This window comes from Magnolia sinica, chromosome 9 (genome assembly GCF_029962835.1).
Source record: "Magnolia sinica isolate HGM2019 chromosome 9, MsV1, whole genome shotgun sequence".
NCBI lineage: Eukaryota > Viridiplantae > Streptophyta > Magnoliopsida > Magnoliales > Magnoliaceae > Magnolia > Magnolia sinica.
Window position 1 is genome coordinate 19,591,023 of NC_080581.1, and position 20,184 is coordinate 19,611,206.

Consider the following 20,184-nt stretch of genomic DNA (forward strand, 5'->3'; position numbering starts at 1 on the left):
GGTTCATATTCTCTGCCATGGTTAAAACATACGCTTAACAGATGATTCTGTTCATTAATACTTATAGCGGACTGTAGACCACTGAAAAGAAAGCATTCAGTAGCTCACATTGAACTCTACAGATCAAGGGTCAGGAACAATCTTTTTGCGTCATTATTAGATCATAGACCAATCAAAATATATATATCCCAGAGGATAGACCGTCCGATTATTCGGCCATCTCTGCATATGGGATTGAACGAGGGCGACATATGCTGGTTTTACTGACTCCCGACTGCTCAAAGGCACTCAGGTGCAAGCTATGCTTCGAGACATGCAGGCAGTTCAACCATCGATCTTGATCATCCATTAAGTTCCTTCTTCCTTCAATGGGCCACGATGAAAAAGTGACACCCATCAGACGATCGCTTCCATCCAATCAAAGTCCTGTTAGATGGACGGTGTAGATGATATACAAGAAAAGGTCCAACCATTAATATGAACAATCTATTCGGTAGGGTGCCTTATTATGTTGATGACACAACCACAACCATCCGATCCACGACTTGAAAACCGACGGCAATCAATAATTTTTTTTAAAAAGGCTAACCTATGTAATGCGACAATCCTTTCATGACTGCTATTATTACAGGTGATCCATAAAAGAGTGGGTTCAAGCAAATGGACGGTTCAGATCTACGATTGGCCTGTCTATTTGACTAGAAGCATCCGAGTGTACTTGTAGCTGAAGTGCAACCAGATGCACATGATCACTCGATATTAGGGTGCAGTAAATGTAGAGATAAGTACAGTGAAGAAGGTTGGTCTTCTTTGTATTCAATCCCTCTTCTGGCACGTTGATCAAGACGGTCCACCATTAATATAGAAAACTTTGATACTCTGCAGAGAAAGATGATCGATATACATGCACAGATAAAAATAGTAAACGTGACATAAATTTACCTCAATCTAAACGGTCCACACATGTGCCCAGCTATAGATGGACAACTACCCCAAAAATGCACCGAACATATAATCCTAACCCGATGATTGATGGACAAATCTAATGGACGGTTAAAATGGAAAAGAAGTTCAATAATTAGCAATAAGATCCGAAATTGGACAGATGCCATCTAGGCTCATCCGAACTACTTGGACGGTTGAATTGGAGATACACATATGCCAGTTGTGCAATTTCTATGTGCGTGCACACTAACAACCATACTCTACCAGAATACCAAACGATACCTCCATTCCTCTATCGCTGAGGAAAACCACACGCGTTACCAAATCTACCCAACAACTCGCCACCACAGCACCAGCACATAGATACAATTCAATCCATGACAGAAATCATGTGAAAAAATTCAAGCAATAAAAGCATATACACCATTCTTCAGTGTATATACATATACACATACACAAACACATACGTTGCATGCATGCATGTAACCATATCCCGTAAACCAAACCCAAATATGAAAGCTATTTTCATACTTGTTTTGCTGGCTCTCGTCTCCACAGAGGCCACAAGGCACCATCATCGATCACAGCCACACGATCAAGATCAAGAGCTAAGGCGAACCAATCGTGGCCGTCCATCTTGCGATCCATTCTTCCGGTACCTCTTTGGAAGCTGCGGCCAATGGCCGTTCGCCCGATCCCCTACTAACCCTTTTGCACCGGCGCCGTCGCCCCGTCGACGCACTCCTCCGGTCCCACCACCCATATTTCCTCTCCCACCTCCGGCGCCGCTTCCGACGCCACCAATTCCCACATTCCCACCACCCATAGTTCCATCCCCACCACTCATTCCACCCGTTGTCCCGTCCCCAGCGCCACCAACGGTCCCGATTCCACCACGTGGACCTGTCGTCGTCCCGTCCCCACCAATCATTCCACCCGTCGTCCCGTCCCCCCCACCACTAGTTCCATCTCCACCACCACCATCCTCACCGCCCCCGCTACTTCCGTCACCACCACCACCACTCATCCCATCACCTCCACCACCATCGCCACCGCCACCTCTTGTTCCATCTCCCCCTCCGCCATCATTGCCATTGCCTCCACCACCATTTATATTTCTCCCACCGCCGCCTCTCGTACCTTCACCACCACCCCCACTAGTCATTACACCACCAGTACTTCCTACATTACCACCACCCACTGTAATTCCGACATCTCCCATCGTACCGATGTTTTCTCCACCACCATCCGATCCGTTCGATGTTCTCCCACCACCATCCGACCCGTTTGATTTCCTCCCACCACCATCTGATCCAACAATCCCACCCGTTAATCCACAACCACTGCCACTTCCCCCACCAATCGTGCCATTACTGCCTCCACCGGCGGACAACATCGATGGGCCAACCCTGCCTCTGCCACCTCCATCGAATGATGATACTGATGCGCCCGTTCTACCTCTGCCGCCACCATCCAGCGACGATACAGGTAGCCCGGTGCTGCCGCTGCCATTGCCACCTCCATCAGACGATGATACGGTTGGCCCCGCACTGCCATTGCCACCTCCATCAGGTGATGGTATTGTGGGGCCGACGCTGCCGATGCCTCCTCCATCAGATGATGGTACTGGTGGGCCGACGCTGCCACTGCCACCTCCATCAGATGATGGTATTGTGGGGCCGACGCTGCCACTGCCACCACCATCAGATGATGATACCGGTGGCCCTACACTGCCATTGCTACCTCCATCAGATGACAGTGGCCCTGCACTGCCATTGCCACCTCCATCAGATGACAGTGGCCCTGCACTGCCATTGCCACCTCCATCAGATGATGGTATTGTCAGGCCGACGCTGCCACTGCCACCTCCATCAGACAATGATAGGGATGGCCCTGCACTACCATTGACACCTCCATCAGATGATGGTATTGTAGGGCCGACACTGCCACTGCCACCACCATCAGATGATGATACTGGTGGCCCTACACTGCCATTGCCGCCTCCATCAGACGATGATACGGGTGGCGTTGCACTGCCATTGCCACCTCCACCAGATGATGTTATTGTTAGGCCCACACTACCTCTACCATCCCCAAGTAATGATGGTATTGTCGGGCCGACGCTGCCTCTTCCGCCTCCATCAGATAATGATATCAACCCACCGTCGCTGCCTCTGCTACCGCCAGCAGACGATGATATCAATCAGCCAACGCCTGTTATGCCTTCCCTTCCCTTCTCTCCTCCTTTCAAGAACTGAAAATTTCTACCTTCTGGTATCACTACAGCAAGTGATACAATGCCCTCAGTTGTATAGGGAAATCTCAGTCGTCCAATGAATTGCACCTTTGGCATGTAACATACTTTTGCGCAGAGACTACTCTCATCCAAGCAGATTCTAGTTCCTGTATGACTGAATGTATTGTATCCTTCTCAATTTCTCTGTCCTTTGGCTAAGAAATAAATGAGGTTGATGTATGGTTCTAGAATGGTTAAATTACAAAGTGTATTTTCATGGTTTTAAGGTGTAATTATACATGATTTTGAGTCTTATAGATGAATTACATTTACCTGTCTTGTGTATATTTACGTTCTTCCTCCCTCTTATTATTATTATTATTATTATTATTATTTTAAACCGTAAGATGGCATGCTCAACTCAAGCTGAAATGTCATCAATGGGACCTCCACCATCAACCTAACCGTCCAAACCATGTTGCATAATGTGTTAAATCTTTCTGTAATAGGGTCTATCGATGCCATTTACAAACCCAATTAACAAAATATAAAGTGTCGTCCGGTTGATCCAAACAAGGTAGACAATAAATCAAGCCAAAATTTTGTTTTTGAACCATGGTTCGAGCAAGATTTTCAAATCCTATTTTGCCAAACTGTATTCGCATGAGACTCGCCACATGCCATGGAGATGTTTTTATGATTACAATTAGGGGTGTACACGAACTGATCTAGCTCGGTTAGTTGGCTCGACTCGACTCGAAAAAGCTTGATTCAACTCGGTTCAAATCTGAGTTCGAGCCAAGTTGAGCTGATTTTTTGAGCTCGAAAATGAGTTCGAGCCGAGTTCGAGCTGGCCTCAACTCGACTTGACTCGGATCGAACCCAACTCGGATCAAACCAGTTCAGCGACTCGGTTACTTTGATATTGATGTTGCTCACCAAGTGTTTGATGAAATGACTCAACGAAGTGTGGCTGGTGGTAAGGAAGGTATGTATATGAAACAACTACCCTTTTTTTCTTCATTTTTATGTTACTTAGAAGGTGTTTGATAAAATATCTGTAAAACCACTGCTGTTATTTTACATACAGTGAGATTTTGAAGGTGTAGTCCATGTGTTTGTGAAAATGTGGTACATGCGAACTCGGCTCGAACTGGTCTGAGTTGTTGACCGAATCGAGCCGAGCTAGCCAGTCAGGCTCAAGGACCGAGCCAAGCCAAGTTTGAGCTGGGGTCAGCTAGTGGCCGAGCTGAGTCGAACTGAGGCTAGCTCAACTTGATTTGACTCGGTGAACGCCCCCAATTACAATTGAAATGAAAATTTTATAAGTTAAAAGACCAGTCATACTTTATATATATATAGGTCAGAATGTTGGGTATACTCCATGAAATGAGCATATATGTCAAATGGATGTTGAGACAAATGAGTGAAAAGACAAGGAACTATAGAATTAGAAATGGATATGTTTAAGGAAATTTAGAAGTAACACTAATGTATAATAAGACAAGTAAAGGTAGACTTTAATCAGAGGGCCTGAACTGGTATAATTAGAAGCTTCAAAAGGACAAGGGAAAGGCTCAACAGGATGTGAATGGAGGTAATAAAAAGATACTTGATAACCTATAGTCTAAGGGCATTTGTTAAATCTAAAATCAAAAGTCCGAATACGAAATCTAAATCTGAAATCTGAAGTCGAAAAACTAATGGTGAATCTAGAATAATTTGTTTATTAACTAATGTCTGAAATGTTTGAAATATATTAATTTGACACATTTACCCATATGAAACAATTGTGATTGAATCCCTATCTTAAAAAACTCCATGAATTTCACCGAAATGTTTATTTGTTATCTAACATATTGAAAAGGTCAAAAACAGCTAGATGAAAAGATGACACAAATATCAACATGATATTTATTTTTCCCTTCAATCCAGGTCTGTATGACCTAATCAACAAGTTTGAAGTCAAATAAACATTACAGTGGTCACTAAGAGACTTTTTATGGTGGGCGCTTAATCACTATTGTTTTCTTTTGTTGTGATCTACTTGATATTTATATACAACTCATTTTTTATATCAATGATCTATTAAATGATTTGGAAAATGGATTAATGATGTAGATGAAACACATACATCATGGTGGGCCCACAGAGCACCGACCACTAGCCACCCGGCTAGTGGTACTATCACTGGCCAAACCACGTCCCTAGGTGTGAGCCAGATTTCATGGGAAAGCCTTTCCCAGGAAGTCCACCGCTAGAAATCTAAGTGAGCCCCATTGTGATGTTTGTATGAAATCCACCATGTCCATCCGTTTTATGAGATCATTTTAGGACATAGTGCTAAAAATGAGCCATATTCAGTACTCAAATGGGCCGAAATTGTGAGGATTGGACACCCATAATTAAAATATTTATGGGGCCACATGAGTTTTCAATCATGCTAATATTTGCAGTTTGAGTTCATCTCACTAGAATGACAGTATGAGAGTATGAATTTTGGTTTTTGTGAAATTGTGTTGGAAGCTATGAAGTCTAATCATGGGAGAAAACTTAACAAGTAATGTGCAAGGAAAGTTGTCCATGTAGGTTTTTATTATTGGGAGGAGAACTAGGTGTCGATGCTAGATTGCGCTCACAAGTGTTTTTTCGAGCTTTTGTGTGTGTTTGTAACTTGGGATACTGTATGTTTGATTTACAGTCATCGCTAGCTAATTACTCATATTTTCATCATCGAGTAAACCTTATAGAAAACTTAAGAGAATGAATTGGAAGCGATTTCCTATCACGCCCCAGTTTGCATAATCCAAGTCTATTACTCATTTTCTGAAATCCCTGAGTATTAATCTTTAAAGATCGTCTAAATTTCAAACATATTTCTTTTTATCATTTTTCAAGAGTAAACATTTCAACAAAAGAGAAATAAATAAAACATAAAGGAAAATTTGCACACACATTTAAAATATACGAGCGGTTGCCCACATGGCTTGTACAAACCAATGTTTCATTACTAACAATTACGAGAATGAAACAATTTAATACATGAAAGAGAATAAAATGCAGCTAGACTTGAGCTGCAAGATTGCGCAACTTCTTTTGAGTGTAAATACAGCCATACATCCCTAATATCTATGTTATGCTCCTTATTAATATGAACATCAAGTATCTTTCAAATCATCTGTATCATCTATATAGTTGTGTATTCAAGCATGAGTAGCTAGCTCGTTGGAAATTTTCCTTAATATTTCACACCACCGCATTAGTTGAGTATAGTTTAAACAATAAAACATACAAAACAATCTACGATACAATATTATTAAAATGCATGAATACATGAATGCGCATTAGTCTGAAGATGCTCACATCCAAGTGGCTTTTGGGAAAAACTTATGAATAGTGCGAAACCCACATACAAGTCGCTAGTCACCAACGAAAATACACAAAGTACGTGCTAAAAGTGATTAGCTTATACAAATTAGGTCGACTGTTAGTAGTATGGGGGCTAGCGAAGCATACCGTGACAGATGATACGTGTTACATCATTCAAAATTAGAAACCCGTTATCACCTATATGTCATGCATATATGATTAACCCAATCGTTATTATTGAAATTGTGAACAACCATTTTAAGAAAGCTCAAAGGTCACTCACTATGAGGGACTCGTCACCTAGCATAAGCCGACAGATCGGACGTATTGTTCATACCACCATCCCCGACTCACGAGACTTCAATACTAGGATGTTTAATGGTAACCTCATCACCTAGTGACCAATTATACTTCAACAAAGTGAAACTTAACATCGCGAGGTTATACGAAAATAATTCATCAAAGCCATGTAGGGTAAATATTTTATCAAAGCTATATAGGGTAAATATTCCATCAAAGTCATACATGGCAAATAGTTCATCAAAGGATGCCATAAAAAAATGAATTATCCCAAAAAGCCACATAAGTACAAATGATACACAAGATGGTAAGTCTACAACAAAATTCCATTTAATTCATTAGACAAAAATGGCCACTAGTTCGATGGTCTATTGTAATCACAATCAATCAATTTTACATCCCAAATATGAATGTGTGTGTGTGTGTGTTTGTGTGGAGTTTTCTACTAATTGATATGGTAATTCAAGCTTTGTAAACAATCACTACCAAAAAAAGGTAAAGGATACAGATCACGTTAGTTTTTGGCTATGGATATAAATCGTACTATATATACTACGGTTTTAATCTGTAGCTAAAAAGTTGACACACCATTAACAATTACCGGTGTTGTAAGAGGCTTTATAGGGCTTTTAAAAAAAATATATGTGTCCTACCTAAGCCTTACATCTATTTCAAAATATTACTTTAGAGCATGAAATAAAAAATCAGCTAGATCGAAGGCTCAATTAAACCACACGGTAGGAAACATGGAGATTAAATCACATTGTCTTCTTATGGTGTGGTCCACTTGAGCCTTCAATCTACCGTAAGTTTGGGTTAATAAATTAAAATAATTTAATAAAATTAATTGTTGGAATGAGTAAAAAAATACATCATGGTGGGCCCCACGGAGCCCATATTAGGACCGTCAATAGTCCGTCTTAAGAACTAACGCCCAAATTTGGTCGCGCGCTCAAAACAGAGTCATTTCCCAATCCTCTCTCCCTCCCGATCTCTGCTCCATCACTCTCATTCTCCTCCCTCTCTCTCCAATGCATCTCTGCCGTCTCTTCTATCTCTCTCTATTGCAGCAGTCGTGAAGCTCCTACCCGAAGAAACTTCTTGTTTTAAACACGAATGTGGACAGTAATCGAGATCTGATCTTGTGATGTTCAGTTAGGGTTCACTGATTTTGATAATTATTCTTGATACTGTTAATAGATTTTGGATTTTGTAGATCTGTTCATTTGTATCAGATTCTCTTTTATCTTTGCAATTTCTTGAGTCTATGTTAATCTTTTCTTTTGTAAATTGGGTTTTACAAGTTAGTGATTTGGGGAATCTGATCAGATTCTATGCTCAATGGCACTCGTGTTTGCTCCCCTACTATTCGTTTGATCAGTTCATACACAAGGTGGAACAAGTAGGTGCCGCCAAATGTGTACAGGTAAGCCGCTTCGAATGTTAGGTCTTGCACATCTTTGCTCCGCACACATGTGCTGTAAGCTGTGTTAGTTAGGATTTTACTCAGATCAACTTTCCTCTGTTAGGACATTGTAAAGGAAGCTAGTACAGGGAAAGATGCAATGGACAGGCCATGTATCTTGGTCCAGAGGCTTAGGTTCTGTATTGAGCTGAAAAGGACAAAATCTTGGCTTATCTCTCTTCACTGAAATTGGGCTAGTCCACTCTTCGGCTCCTGTTTATTTGACTGGCCATATTTTTCAAATGATCAGTCACAGTTATACAGGCACGATTGAATTCCTGTGTTTTTCTGATATCAAGATTTATAGATCCTTAACCTAGGCATTATGACCATGAAAGCCTGTTAGCTGATGATTTTGATAGAGGTCAGCTATTACAAATGATGTTATTTTGATAGAGTTACTCATTTGAAATGTTTCTGCTCATTTGAAAGATCATATGCATGGCAGTAGTTTGTTTTTTTGCCAATGAAAATATTCTTGTATTGATGTTCTAGTATATGCATATGGTGAAGCAGGACCAATTTCTGCTCATTTGAAATTTCTTGCAAGAGATGGCATGCAACTATGTTAAGTTTCAGCTTCTTTGATATTTCCTGCAAGAGAAAGCTAACAACTATTGAGTGTGAAATGTTCTAGTAAGCCAGGGGTTCTGGGTGGTCAGATTTTCTACGAGCAGGGCCTTAATCTTCTAAGCTTTTGGTTCGTTTGTTGTTTAGTTAGTTTGCTAGCAGGGCCAGTTTTTGTCGTTCCTGGTGAAGTATGCAAGTTGTCTCCATCCTTGTTGGAGCCTTTCATGTGGTCTATTTGCTTATTTGCCCAAGCTTCTTCAAGTTTTGTCTCTCTCAAATTTCTGTCGTTCAAGTTGGATTGGAGCATCAGTTTTAAGGTGTTCTTTTCTCAGAATATAGGATGGTAATTTTGGATTGGTAAAAATATTAACCAAGATTGCAATGGTCCATATTTCAGATTGCATGACCCGGAATGGAAAATGTATTGGGGTTGGCAAATTTTGGTAAACATCATTGACAACAAAATGATGCCTTGCCTATTAATGCAATGCCTAAATTGAAAAAACTTAATAATTTTTGTGGCAAATAACGTCTTGGTCCTATTGTTATTCTAAATGTTATTTCAGCAACTCTTAAAGGATCTTCCGATCTGGTTAAGTGAGTTCTGGTTTTATGGGATTCTGTTGAGTTGTTAAATGAGGTTGGGGATTAGCTACAACCTTTTGGAGGCCTATTGCTGTTCTAAATGTTATTTCAACAACTCTTAAAGGCAGTTCTTTGGTTTTGATGGAGACCTGTTTATGCCGTTTGGAGGCTATCTGAAGAGGAACATTTAATTTGACAAACATTAAGCTATATTTTGTAGGATGTGCAAGCATGTAGGAGAATTTGAATCGAATTTTCTGTCTGACCTTGAGGGAGGCCAATTGCCAATAAAAGACTCCCATGATGGTTTGGAAGGTAAAGTTGGAGGACAACAATTTGAAAACTCTTCTTGGGACATTCAGTCATTTTTTGAGGTTGACCATATCGGTATTGTTAGCTTGCAAGATACTTCATATATTAGTTATAGTTTGAAACACAACTAATCTGTGTTAAGTTTCAGGTGAATTATGGATGAATTTGGATGGTGACCTTTCTCCCATATGTCTGAATATCTTGCCATTACTTTCCTCTTCCTCACAATTGTAATGTTTTCATGTCTTTATTGCTTAACTACATTATATCATTTGTCTGAAATTTATATTCTCATGGCAAGCAGTTCCTGACATAGCATGTGTTGGTACAGGTCTTCATCCTCCTTTTTTATTCTTCCTGCTAACTTTCTATTACTCTCTACTGTGAGTCCTTGATCTCATTGAACTCTTTTACAGTACTTACAATCAGAATTATGATCGGCAGATCATGGTTGGCAGCTATTCTTTTTCATGTCTATGAAAGGTTTGTTATGACTTATAAACTATGTTCGAAGATTTCAGGCTGAATTGAGAAAACCACTCTTTTATATTAGATAAATGGCATTGATTCAATCATCCACTCAGCCAACACTTTATCCAATCCTTTTTCTCTTCTCATTATAGTGCCAGGTTCCCTACTTTGGTGGGCTAGGAATGTGATGTTAGGTTCAGTCTTGGGAGCGGCATTTTTTTTCCCTCTTGGTAATATTCTTATTCTCATTTATTTATTGAATGAGTCAAAAGCTTACCGTTCGTTGCTTCCAAATATAAATTGGCACTGCTATGTTAATTTACACAAATACGACTTTTGTATTTTTCATGGAAGATATTGTGTGCACATTGTATACTAGGAGACTGCACGTCTCTTGCCATCTGATAGCAGATAGGAGGAATCTTAACATGCATTTCCAAATAGGTGTTTAAAATTTCACATTTTGTGAACCGCGTGAGATTCCCATGAATTGTCTTTTATCAGTCGAAGTTGCGCTCTTTATATGAAAACCAAAAAAAAAAAACAGAGAATATGGAGAAAGCTAATCCTCTCATTTTTATTTTTATTTTTTTCTCTTTAGAAAATGATTTTTTGCTGAAACAGGTATGTGATCGAGTGATTGTGATGTGGTTTTCGTCATCTTTGAATGATAAGTTGTGCAATTATCAACAGCTATCAGCTGAGTTTTGTTTTTGCTCTTTCATTGGGAGAGTTTGGAGAGCGAGAAGAGGACCCCATCATCATCTAGCATGGGGCTTTTTGGATTGACATAAGGTGGCAACCATCAGAAACCATCTTCCTAGCAGATTGGTGGTTCATTCTACATCAGATTGAATGCTTCTTCTTGAAAGGTATGTAGAGCGTTCTCTTGCATAAAATTTCAATTTTTGGTTTCTCTATATTTTCAGTGATGATTTTGAACTCTTTTCTACTATGTAATCTATTAATATGCTTTTTGAATTCCTTGATTTAGTATTTTACTATGTGTATTATGATAAAACCTTAGTTCTCTAGTTAAAGTCATGTCTTGTCTCCATATTCTTCCTTTAATTTAGAGGACATTTTGGTCAAAACAAGGGCAATGAGGAGACAAGCATTGTGCCATACTCCAATGCCCAAGTTTCTTAACTTCTACCTTGGGTTTGATTTGGGCTTAAATGCTTTCTCTGTTGACAGATCCTGTAACATTATCATATCAGACTCATCATTGGGCTCTTTAAAAAAAAAAAAATCATGGGTGGGCTGACAATAACAAGTTATTTGATTTCTCCTTTACAATGTTGAATCATGCCTTTGTTTCTAGCAGATTCCCCAGTTCTCTACTTGGCATTTGTGACATGTGCAATATTCAAAGTACTGCATTATATGGCCTTCCATTGCAGGTTCTAGTTCATGGTTGGACAAAGGCGACGGAGCATTTGAAACAATACTGCTCAAAAAATGTTTGCCCTCATGTATATGCTTCCCAGATCGAAGAGACAATCGACGTCAAATCGAATCTGTGTGCCTATAAGGTATCAATAGGAATGTCCTTAAGTTTTTTATGGACAAGCAATGGTTGAATATGCATTCTTTTTTTTTTCTTTTTTTTGTCATGAAGGTCCTTTTCCTTGAACTCAAGAAAGAATTGAACTTATTTTTATTCTTGGAAACTGGATGTAGCGTTCTTTTACTGCGATATAGATGGGATTTCCCTTTAATTGCACTGTGACATGACTGTACATGTTGGAGGTAAAAGAACCCATGGAAGATATCTACTGTTGAGGCAGAGGTTTGAGGTTAGTTTCTATTCTAGAGAGCATTGGGTTGGATCGTTGCCTGTAGGAGACCTCACAAAACTAATACCTGTTTGGTTTCAATATAGTTTCCAGGGGTCCAAGCCATTCCTTTAGAAGAGCAAGCCTTGCAACCTATAAAACCAGTTGAATTTAGTAGGCAATAGACGCAGCTGCCTAAATTGACAACGAATGAGAAATTGCAAAACCACAGGTCCTCTCCTGTTCCAGTGCTAGACGCTAACATAGAAGATCCGAGCAAGATCGCCTCTACAATGATTGATCTCAACTGATTCATGGGCAGCCTTCAAATACACAGGTGTGCATGTTATTGGCTTTCAATATGATATGTATATTTTGGTTTTGTTTTTTAGAGGTTGCGAAGCTAAAGTTAACCAATCTGCAAGTTACGCGAAGTTTAGTGTAATTTTGTGTCCATAAGGTGCAGGGGACGAATGCTTTAAGCGATAACAATCATGAGTGTGCAAGTGTAATTCCAATGGGATCTTGCTATCAAGATCTAAAGAAGTAAGGTAGATTCTATTCTTCTCATTTATGCTAGTTCACTGGTCTTTTTGTTTAACCATTTCTTGATTAAAGGAAGAAAAAGAAAAAGATAAGGAGCCTTACTTCTTCGGCCTTCTGAGTTTTGGATGTCCTAAAAAAGAAAAAGATCAGAGTTGTTTAGACTAATCATTGGTTAACATCTATAAACCAACGCCATGGTGCATGGGGTGTTTTTTTTTTTTTTTTTTAAAGCAGGAGTGCATGGGACTGAAATGTACAATGCATCTCTTGAATTTTTGTGGAAATGCATGGGAATTGTTATACATGCTTTGTTGAGTTCTTTTGAAATGCTTCATTTTGTATGGTAAAACTTTCTTTAAAATGATGCTAAGTTAAGAAAAAAAGAAAGATAAAGGATTGCGAGTTATGATTTCCTGAGATATTTAAAGTTTCATGAGTTGCATAAAAGTTCACACTTCGTTAAAAGCTAGGGAGAGACTTAGTTGCTAGCTTGTATGCTATATTCAAATCTTGGATTCGTAGAACTGCCTTGCTCTTGTACTTCTTTTCTTCTTAAACAAGGTAATCTATACTAGTGGAACTTTTTCCGTTCTCAATATGTCGTTGTCGTCTTTTCATCATCATCTTTACATTAGCCTTCCAACACTTCGGTGTTGGCTTTTGAATGGTAGATTGGCAAATCTTTTATGACACCGAACACCTATCTTCCATTTTTACCTGGGGTCTTGAACAGACTATATGGTGGTACCTTCTCATAATTCAAATGATCTTTGGAATCAGAGAACTTGGTTAAACGTAAAAAGAAAGAGAACCAGCTATTGCAAAACAAAATAATAGTGGATATGCCAAGATTAAATATGAAAAATGATCCAAACACATAACAAATGCGTTGAACTTTTCAAGACAAACATACTCAACAAATCGATGCGTCCTTCTATTTGTACATGCAACAACATGAAATGAGTTTTCAACGAATCTTCAACCGGATAAGGCAAAATCTCTTCATGTAGCACCAGTCCTCTAAATATATAAAAACTGACTCTCTTGCAAATCTAGGAAGTTCATGGCCTTTGATTTATGTGCAAGAAAATGCTGGACGAGAGCTAAACTTGTCATTGTTAGAATAAGTTATTCATAAAAATATCAATGGATTATTACGGAGGCATATGGCTCAGGATATAACCTAGATGTGGCACTGATATGTACACACATGGGGAAAGCTAATCTACCCAATTTCACTAGCAGTCTATCATTTTTTTATTGCAGTGATACTGCACTTTAATCTGCTTCTATTCTACCATTTTGAATTACCTAATATGGCTTAATAAAAAACCAATTTTCATCCTAATTACCTAATGGGCAAAGTGCAAGTTGTAAGTTGCTATATTCTCTCTATACTGTCATAAATGTTGTTTTAAACTAGAAATTTGAGTCAAGCTGATTGATCTTTTAGTTGTTTAAGATGTTTGAAACTTTGTTGTTTAATGTAAGTTGCATTTATTATTAGTGAATAGAGCTTAATAAAGCAACTTTAACTTAAATATGTTGTATAATGCATTAAAGTGTGTTAGAAGAAATGTAGGATGGTTCTCGTTTTGAAATCATATCCAGTGTTATGTAGCTTGGTATGCTCACATTCCTGGGTTGAAAGTTCTGACTCCATACTCATCAAAAGACGCTCAGGGCCTTTTAAAAGCAGCTATTAGAGATCTTGATCTTGTAGTTTTTCTTGAAAATGAGTTGCTGTAAGTAGCTTTTCGAACGTGGAACTATTTTTGTCATGTGAAACTTGAAGTATTTATTTGATTAGCATTGATTTTGGGATGCTCCAAATATGGAGAGTCTTTTCCTGTTTCAGCGGAAGTTCTTGATTCCAGTTTCTGCCTTCCAATAGGAAAAGCTAAGGTATGATTTTTTGGAGTGCATCACACGTTATCTGCAAATTTAATATTTTTCTTCAAGTTCCTCATCTCATGCCCTCCATTAACATATAGAACAAGGAAAAGATGTGACCATTACAACTTTTTCAAAGATGGTGGGTTATGCCCTCTAGGTGCGTGTGCTCTTTCTTTTAAGCTGTGGTGCCAATGACCAGTATGTGATCAATAGGTTTATTCACAAGTTGCTTGTGTATGTTGCACTCTTTTTGGAATTTGGTTGGTGCTTATCCTCGTTGAACTATAATAAGCTTTAGGCAGGGCAAAACTAGGTTATTTAGTGAGGGTTGCAAGCCTAGCCTGACCCAAGCTTGGCATGGGCGTAGCATAAGCTGGCCAAAGCATTTTCTCTTCAAATCTAGGAGTTAGATGATGAAGTCTTAATGGAGAATCAGAGTTAGAATGTGCTTGGTGTCACCATATCAGAGTAAGGCTGTAGTCGTTATTCTCAAAGTTGTGTTCCAGCGAACCTGTTAGCAATTCTGGATGGTTTTGGGTCTGATCCTATAGCTTGCTCTGTTTGATCATCGTCCTCTGCTCCTATTATACTTACAACCGGTGATCTGTTGTATTCTGAAATTTGTTTATTTAGAAATGTGAATGTAGGATGCATTGTATGATTTGATTGCTATTTGCAACATGAATGCATCGTTTTCAACATTAATTGTATTGCTTAGATGAGTTGTTCAATCACAGCAGGTTCTTGCAATGGTACGGACAGCATTGTTATTTTAATTTCAAAGTAGCTACGGATATTAGTCGTAGTTGTTGTTCTAAAAATGTGCGTTGCTAACTTCAGTATTTGCTACGGATTTCATTCTACTTTTAGCTACAAATATTATTTGTAGCCGTTTGTAAATTTCACTACAGAAAATTTAGCTACGGCCTATATCCGTAGCTATAATATCTATTTCTACGGATTTAATCCATAGCTATATCATTTAGCACACCAACAATCGCTACGGTAATGCTACGGACTATAATAGCAATAGGAATTTAGCTACGATTTTTATCCGTAGCTTTTTCCCCCTGGTAGTGAATACTTAAGTATGAAAAATATTCATGTGCAATCATACAAGATAAATGTTGAGCATATGATTTGAAGATATATTCCAATAACTAACACAAGTAATAATAAAATTAAATTATCAATTATCAATCAAAATTAAAAGAAAAACTATCACTTAAACTAACATGAAAACAGAAAGTTTAAGGGGAAAGGTCATCACCTTATGTGTTGAATCACCTACATTATCGATAGGAAGTGCATGCACCCTTATTATCGAATTCTACTATGAATTATGAAATTATATGGTTAGATTCAAACTCTACACACCATTTATGGTTAAGATCGTAACTTATGGTTTGTATTATTTATATTTAAGGTTTTGATGTATATATTTACATAGTGTACATATGTGATATTTAATGGGTTGATTGTAATAAAACCATTGAAATATATAATTTAACCAAAAATAAAATAAAATTTTAAACCTTAGGTGAGCTACAAACATAAGGATCACAAACAAGCAACTTGCCAATACTTTTTAACCGTCCATTTAGATGGTCAACCTTTACAGGATTTGTATCATTTTATCAGCATGATTTTAATAATGTAGTTGATATTTGAATAGTTTTGAAGCATCACTAGGGGTGTACATCAGACCGAACCGAGTCGAATCGGGCTCAAGCCGGCCCGACCCGGTCACCGGGCCAACATATCTAGCTCGAACTAGCCCCGGTCAGTAATCGAGCGAGTTCGGGCCGAGTTCGGGCCTACTCCATCTACATGGACGGACGGCGTTCTCACTTCTCCGTCTCAAATGATTAGAATAAGGATATATATATATATATATATATATATATATATATACACGGCGGAGTCGGGCCAGGTCAAGTCGAGTTTCAGAACCGAGTCAAGCCGAACTAGGACATCTTTGAACTCCGTCCGAACTCAGTTTCGGGCTGAAGAAAATGGCCCGGCCCGGCCCGAACTCAGTTCCGGATTGGGCCAAGTCAAGCTTTTTCAAGCTGAGTCGAACGAGTTAACTGGGCTAGGCCGGTTTGTGTACAGCCCTAAGCATCACTAGCACTTTATGTATACGGTGGACATGTGTGTAGCCCACCTTCATTCTTCATTTACCTGTGCTACTCTCAAATGGAGACTTTACTTTCATTTCTATGCATTTACTTGAATCCCGATATACTTTAAATACCAATTCCCGACTCTCTCAATTTACTTTTATTTACATCTATCCTAAAAGAATATCAATCCCATCAAATCCAAGTTTTTAAATAATTCACGAGGCTTAAAATTAGCCCAACAATAATTTATTCATGCTGCAGAAATAATGACCAGATTAAAATGGTACCGTTGTTATCTTAAAAGCTTCATTTTAACAAGGTCGAGCGGGGATTGGATATTACCTCTGTAAGAGCCAGACCGTCCTGTCAAGTGATCTATAGGGTCCCAGTAATGTATATTTCATCCACGCTGGTCATCCATTTTTACAGGTTATTTTAGGTAACGAGCCCTTAAATAAGGCAAATCGAAGGCTCAAGTGGATCACACCACAGGAAGAAGTTAAGATTGAATTCCTACATTTGAAAACTACTTAAAGCCCACCATGATATTTATTTACCATCCATACTGTTCATAAGGCCACACAGGCCTGTATCCAGGGAAAACATAAATATCAGCTTGATAGAAAACTCCTGTGCCCCAAAAGTTTTCAACGGTATGCTTTTAGTTCTCACTACTTTCTATGGTGTGGTCCACTTGAGCCTTTAATCTGCCTCTATTTTTGGTTCATGCCATAAAATAATCTTTCAAACTGGATGGACGGCGTGGATAAAACATATACATATCTGTGGTCCCCACAGAGCCCTCCTGGATCCGGGCCTGGATGATGACCATCCATGCACGTGTGCCTCGATTCTCGGCGGCACCTCTCCCCCCTTCCACCTCGTTCCCGCGGACGCGACTTGTCTGTGGCTCCGCACACAAGTTCAGGTGGTCGGAAGCTATGTGTGGCCCATAGAGATTCCCGTGACAAATCCACTCCGTCCATCAGTTTCAAAAGACCACAATAGGAACGAATCCAAAAACTAGGCACATCCCAAACTTAGGTAGGCCACACCATACGAAACAGCGAGAATAAAAATGTCCACCGTTCAAACCTTCCTGGAGCCGACCATGATGTTGACATACCATCCAAACCGTTCAAAGGGTAAATACCACTCAAATAAACCGTATGCACAAATATCATCCTGAGAAAGAGCTTCTGTGGCGCCTGCAAAGCTTACAATGGTAGGTGTTCAATCCTCACTGTTTAGTGTTGTGGAGCCTACCTGAATTTTGAATCTTCCTGAGTTTTATAATTCTGTCCTATTGTGATCTTGAGAAACTGATGGACGGAAGAGATTCGTCATAGGAATATCTGTGGGCCCCACATAGATTCTGGCCACATGTATTTCTGTGGGCCGAGGGGACAGGCAATTCACGTCCCCTTCCCTCCTAGAAAACCTAACAAGTCCAAGACCGTCTCCTTCCTCCCCAAAACCCAAAACCCCACCAGATGGCGTTGCTGCTCCGCTCCAGTTGCAGAAAAACCCTACAAATACAAAACCCTAGCCTCTGCCATCTCTTCTCTTCTTCTTCCTCCTCCAATGGCGGAGAAGACGATAAACCCCCATCCGCTTCTTCCTATTTAAGCAGCATCAAAGACAGTCTCCGCCAATCTCCTCCTCCTCAATCTCGATCTCGAAGCCCTTCTCCTCCTCTTCCCCGTCCCAAACCCTCCAAGATCGCCTCCCTTAAAAAAATCCGCAAAAACCTCTCCGAATTCCGCCGTCGATCCGCTGCCCCACCCTCTTCCGACGGCCGGGATTCCTCCTCCCCTCCCACCATCTCTTTCCAGGATCCCTACAAGAGCAACGTCATCGGCAAGGGCACCGACGCCAATGCAGACTCTGCCAAGCCCCACGCCAATGCTGGGACCGATCGGTCGAGGGGGATGCAGGGGGAGATCCGGAGCCCACTGTCTCTGAAGCCCTTGAAGGAGAGCTTGAAGCTGAAGCCGCCGGAAGATTCTGGGATCGGCTCTGGGTCGCTGCCGACGTCGATATTCGGGCGGGAGATGGGGGAGGTGAAGATGGAGGCGGAGTCGCAGGCGGCGTGGATGGAGTTCGTGAAGACGTATAATTTTGGGCATTTGGATGAGTATAAGCGGCAGAGGGAGATTGAGGAGGAGAGGAAGATTGAGGAGGAGAGGGGGTTTGAGCAGAAGGAGACAAAAACAATGATAAGAGGGGAGTCGTTTAAAAGCCTGCAGGATAGCTTGGTCATGTTGAAGAATTCGTCCGATGCCAGCACTAAGAGGTCTTCAAGTAAGCTTCATCTCCCCCCATGATTGCAATGTATGAGTCATCTCAGATGGGAGATGGCCTGATGATGTGCCCCATTGGATGATCCTAACCATCCAATTGGAGCCCATGAAATGCCGACCATTGTCTGTAATTGTCTATTTTGCAAGCCACCAATTGGATGGGCTAGGATTATTTGAGAGGAAAACATCAAGGGAGATATTGGGGTATGGCCCATCTTATGAACAGCTTAGATTACTGGAAGACGGTACCCACCTGTGCCATTGCTGGTACAAGAAAAAATGCCACTCCTATTGTGCATCTTGTAATACTTTTCTTCCCTTATTTCTTTTCATTTTTTGAGGCATTTTCATAGATAAACAATGGTTTCTGATGGATTTTTTTTCAGTGCTCTGCCCTAATTACCACATTTCTGTTCAGGCATCATTCTGTATTACCTGCACTATTTGGTCCCATCTTTCAGTTGCCCATCTTGTTCATTTCCTTGGCTCCACTGTAGTTGGGCGATGAGCCAAAGATATCGGCTATGGAACAATGCACCTATCCAATCTATGGATTTTCCATGCTGCATAAGGACTGTTGACTGCATCTGTTTTTATTCTTCTTTAACTATCCTTTTCAGGCAATGAGGCTGAAGCAGCAGAGGGAGATTGAGGAGAAGGAGACAGAAACAAGGATAGGATGGTTGTCGTTTAAAGACCTGAAGGAAAGCTTGGTCAGGTTGAAGAATTCGTCCAATGCCAGCACTAAGAGGTCTTCAAGTAAGCTTCATCTCCCCCCATGACTGCAATGTATGAGTCATCTCAGATGGGAGATGGCCTGAACGCCTGAGGATGACAGAAGATTTGTTCCTACAGTTTTATCTGAGTGGTAATAATCATATGACCGTTTTGGATGGCATATAAACATCATGGTCAGCTCCAGGAAGGTTTCAACAGTGGACTTTTGTGTTCCACTGTTTCGTTTTTGGTGGCCCACCTAAGTTTTGGATCTGGCTGATTTTGAGCATCATATCCTATTGTGGTCTTTAAAAACAGATGGACGGAGTGGATTTGACACGGACATCTGTGGGACCCACACACATCACCAATCCTTATTAACCAATCATTAATAAGGATTGGTTAATGATTCAAATGGGTGGGAGTCACCCCATTATACGAAATAGATCTTGATCTCTTTTCATCCCCTTAACCAAACAGAAGATACCACATTCCAAGCAGGAGATCCACATCTTCTTGTGGAAACTAATTCATGCCAGGGACTGGCTGGAAATTAACACTCACT

At 40.1% G+C, this 20,184-nt stretch overlaps 2 protein-coding genes and 1 long non-coding RNA gene across 5 annotated transcripts; all 3 read left to right on the forward strand.

Moving 5' to 3' along the window:
* Nucleotides 1-1,407: 1,407 nt before the first annotated feature.
* LOC131257022 (uncharacterized) lies at nt 1,408-3,458 on the forward strand. The gene has a single exon (XM_058258185.1). It carries the CDS (start codon nt 1,422-1,424, stop codon nt 3,201-3,203), a length of 1,782 nt encoding a protein of 593 aa, XP_058114168.1. The 5' UTR covers nt 1,408-1,421; the 3' UTR covers nt 3,204-3,458.
* A 6,783-nt stretch (nt 3,459-10,241) lies between these two features.
* Nucleotides 10,242-14,815, forward strand: LOC131256161 (uncharacterized). Its single transcript, XR_009176608.1, has 3 exons — nt 10,242-10,483; nt 10,985-11,125; nt 14,189-14,815. It is a non-coding gene; the product is annotated as an uncharacterized LOC131256161 (long non-coding RNA).
* A 3,698-nt stretch (nt 14,816-18,513) lies between these two features.
* On the forward strand, nt 18,514-19,962 carry LOC131257024 (uncharacterized). Of its 3 annotated transcripts, XR_009177052.1 has the most exons (3): nt 18,514-18,903; nt 19,129-19,204; nt 19,289-19,962. XR_009177052.1 is itself a non-coding variant. In XM_058258187.1 (2 exons), exons 1-2 carry the CDS (start codon nt 18,531-18,533, stop codon nt 19,131-19,133), a joined length of 378 nt encoding a protein of 125 aa, XP_058114170.1. In that variant the 5' UTR covers nt 18,514-18,530; the 3' UTR covers nt 19,134-19,962. The 3 variants fall into 3 exon arrangements, 2 of the variants coding, with proteins under 2 accessions (XP_058114170.1, XP_058114169.1); XM_058258187.1 differs by having other exon boundaries at nt 19,129-19,962; XM_058258186.1 differs by lacking the exon at nt 19,129-19,204.
* Nucleotides 19,963-20,184: the final 222 nt, after the last annotated feature.

Excerpts from the sequence above, each read along its gene's own strand:
- LOC131257022 (XM_058258185.1), top strand. The coding sequence starts at position 1,422 with ATGCATGTAACCATATCCCGTAAACCAAACCCAAATATGAAAGCTATT.
- LOC131257024 (XM_058258186.1), top strand. The coding sequence starts at position 18,531 with ATGCAGGGGGAGATCCGGAGCCCACTGTCTCTGAAGCCCTTGAAGGAG. Across the intron at positions 18,904-19,288 it reads CAGCACTAAGAGGTCTTCAA|TGCTCTGCCCTAATTACCAC; the intron begins GTAAGCTTCATC and ends ATTTTTTTTCAG.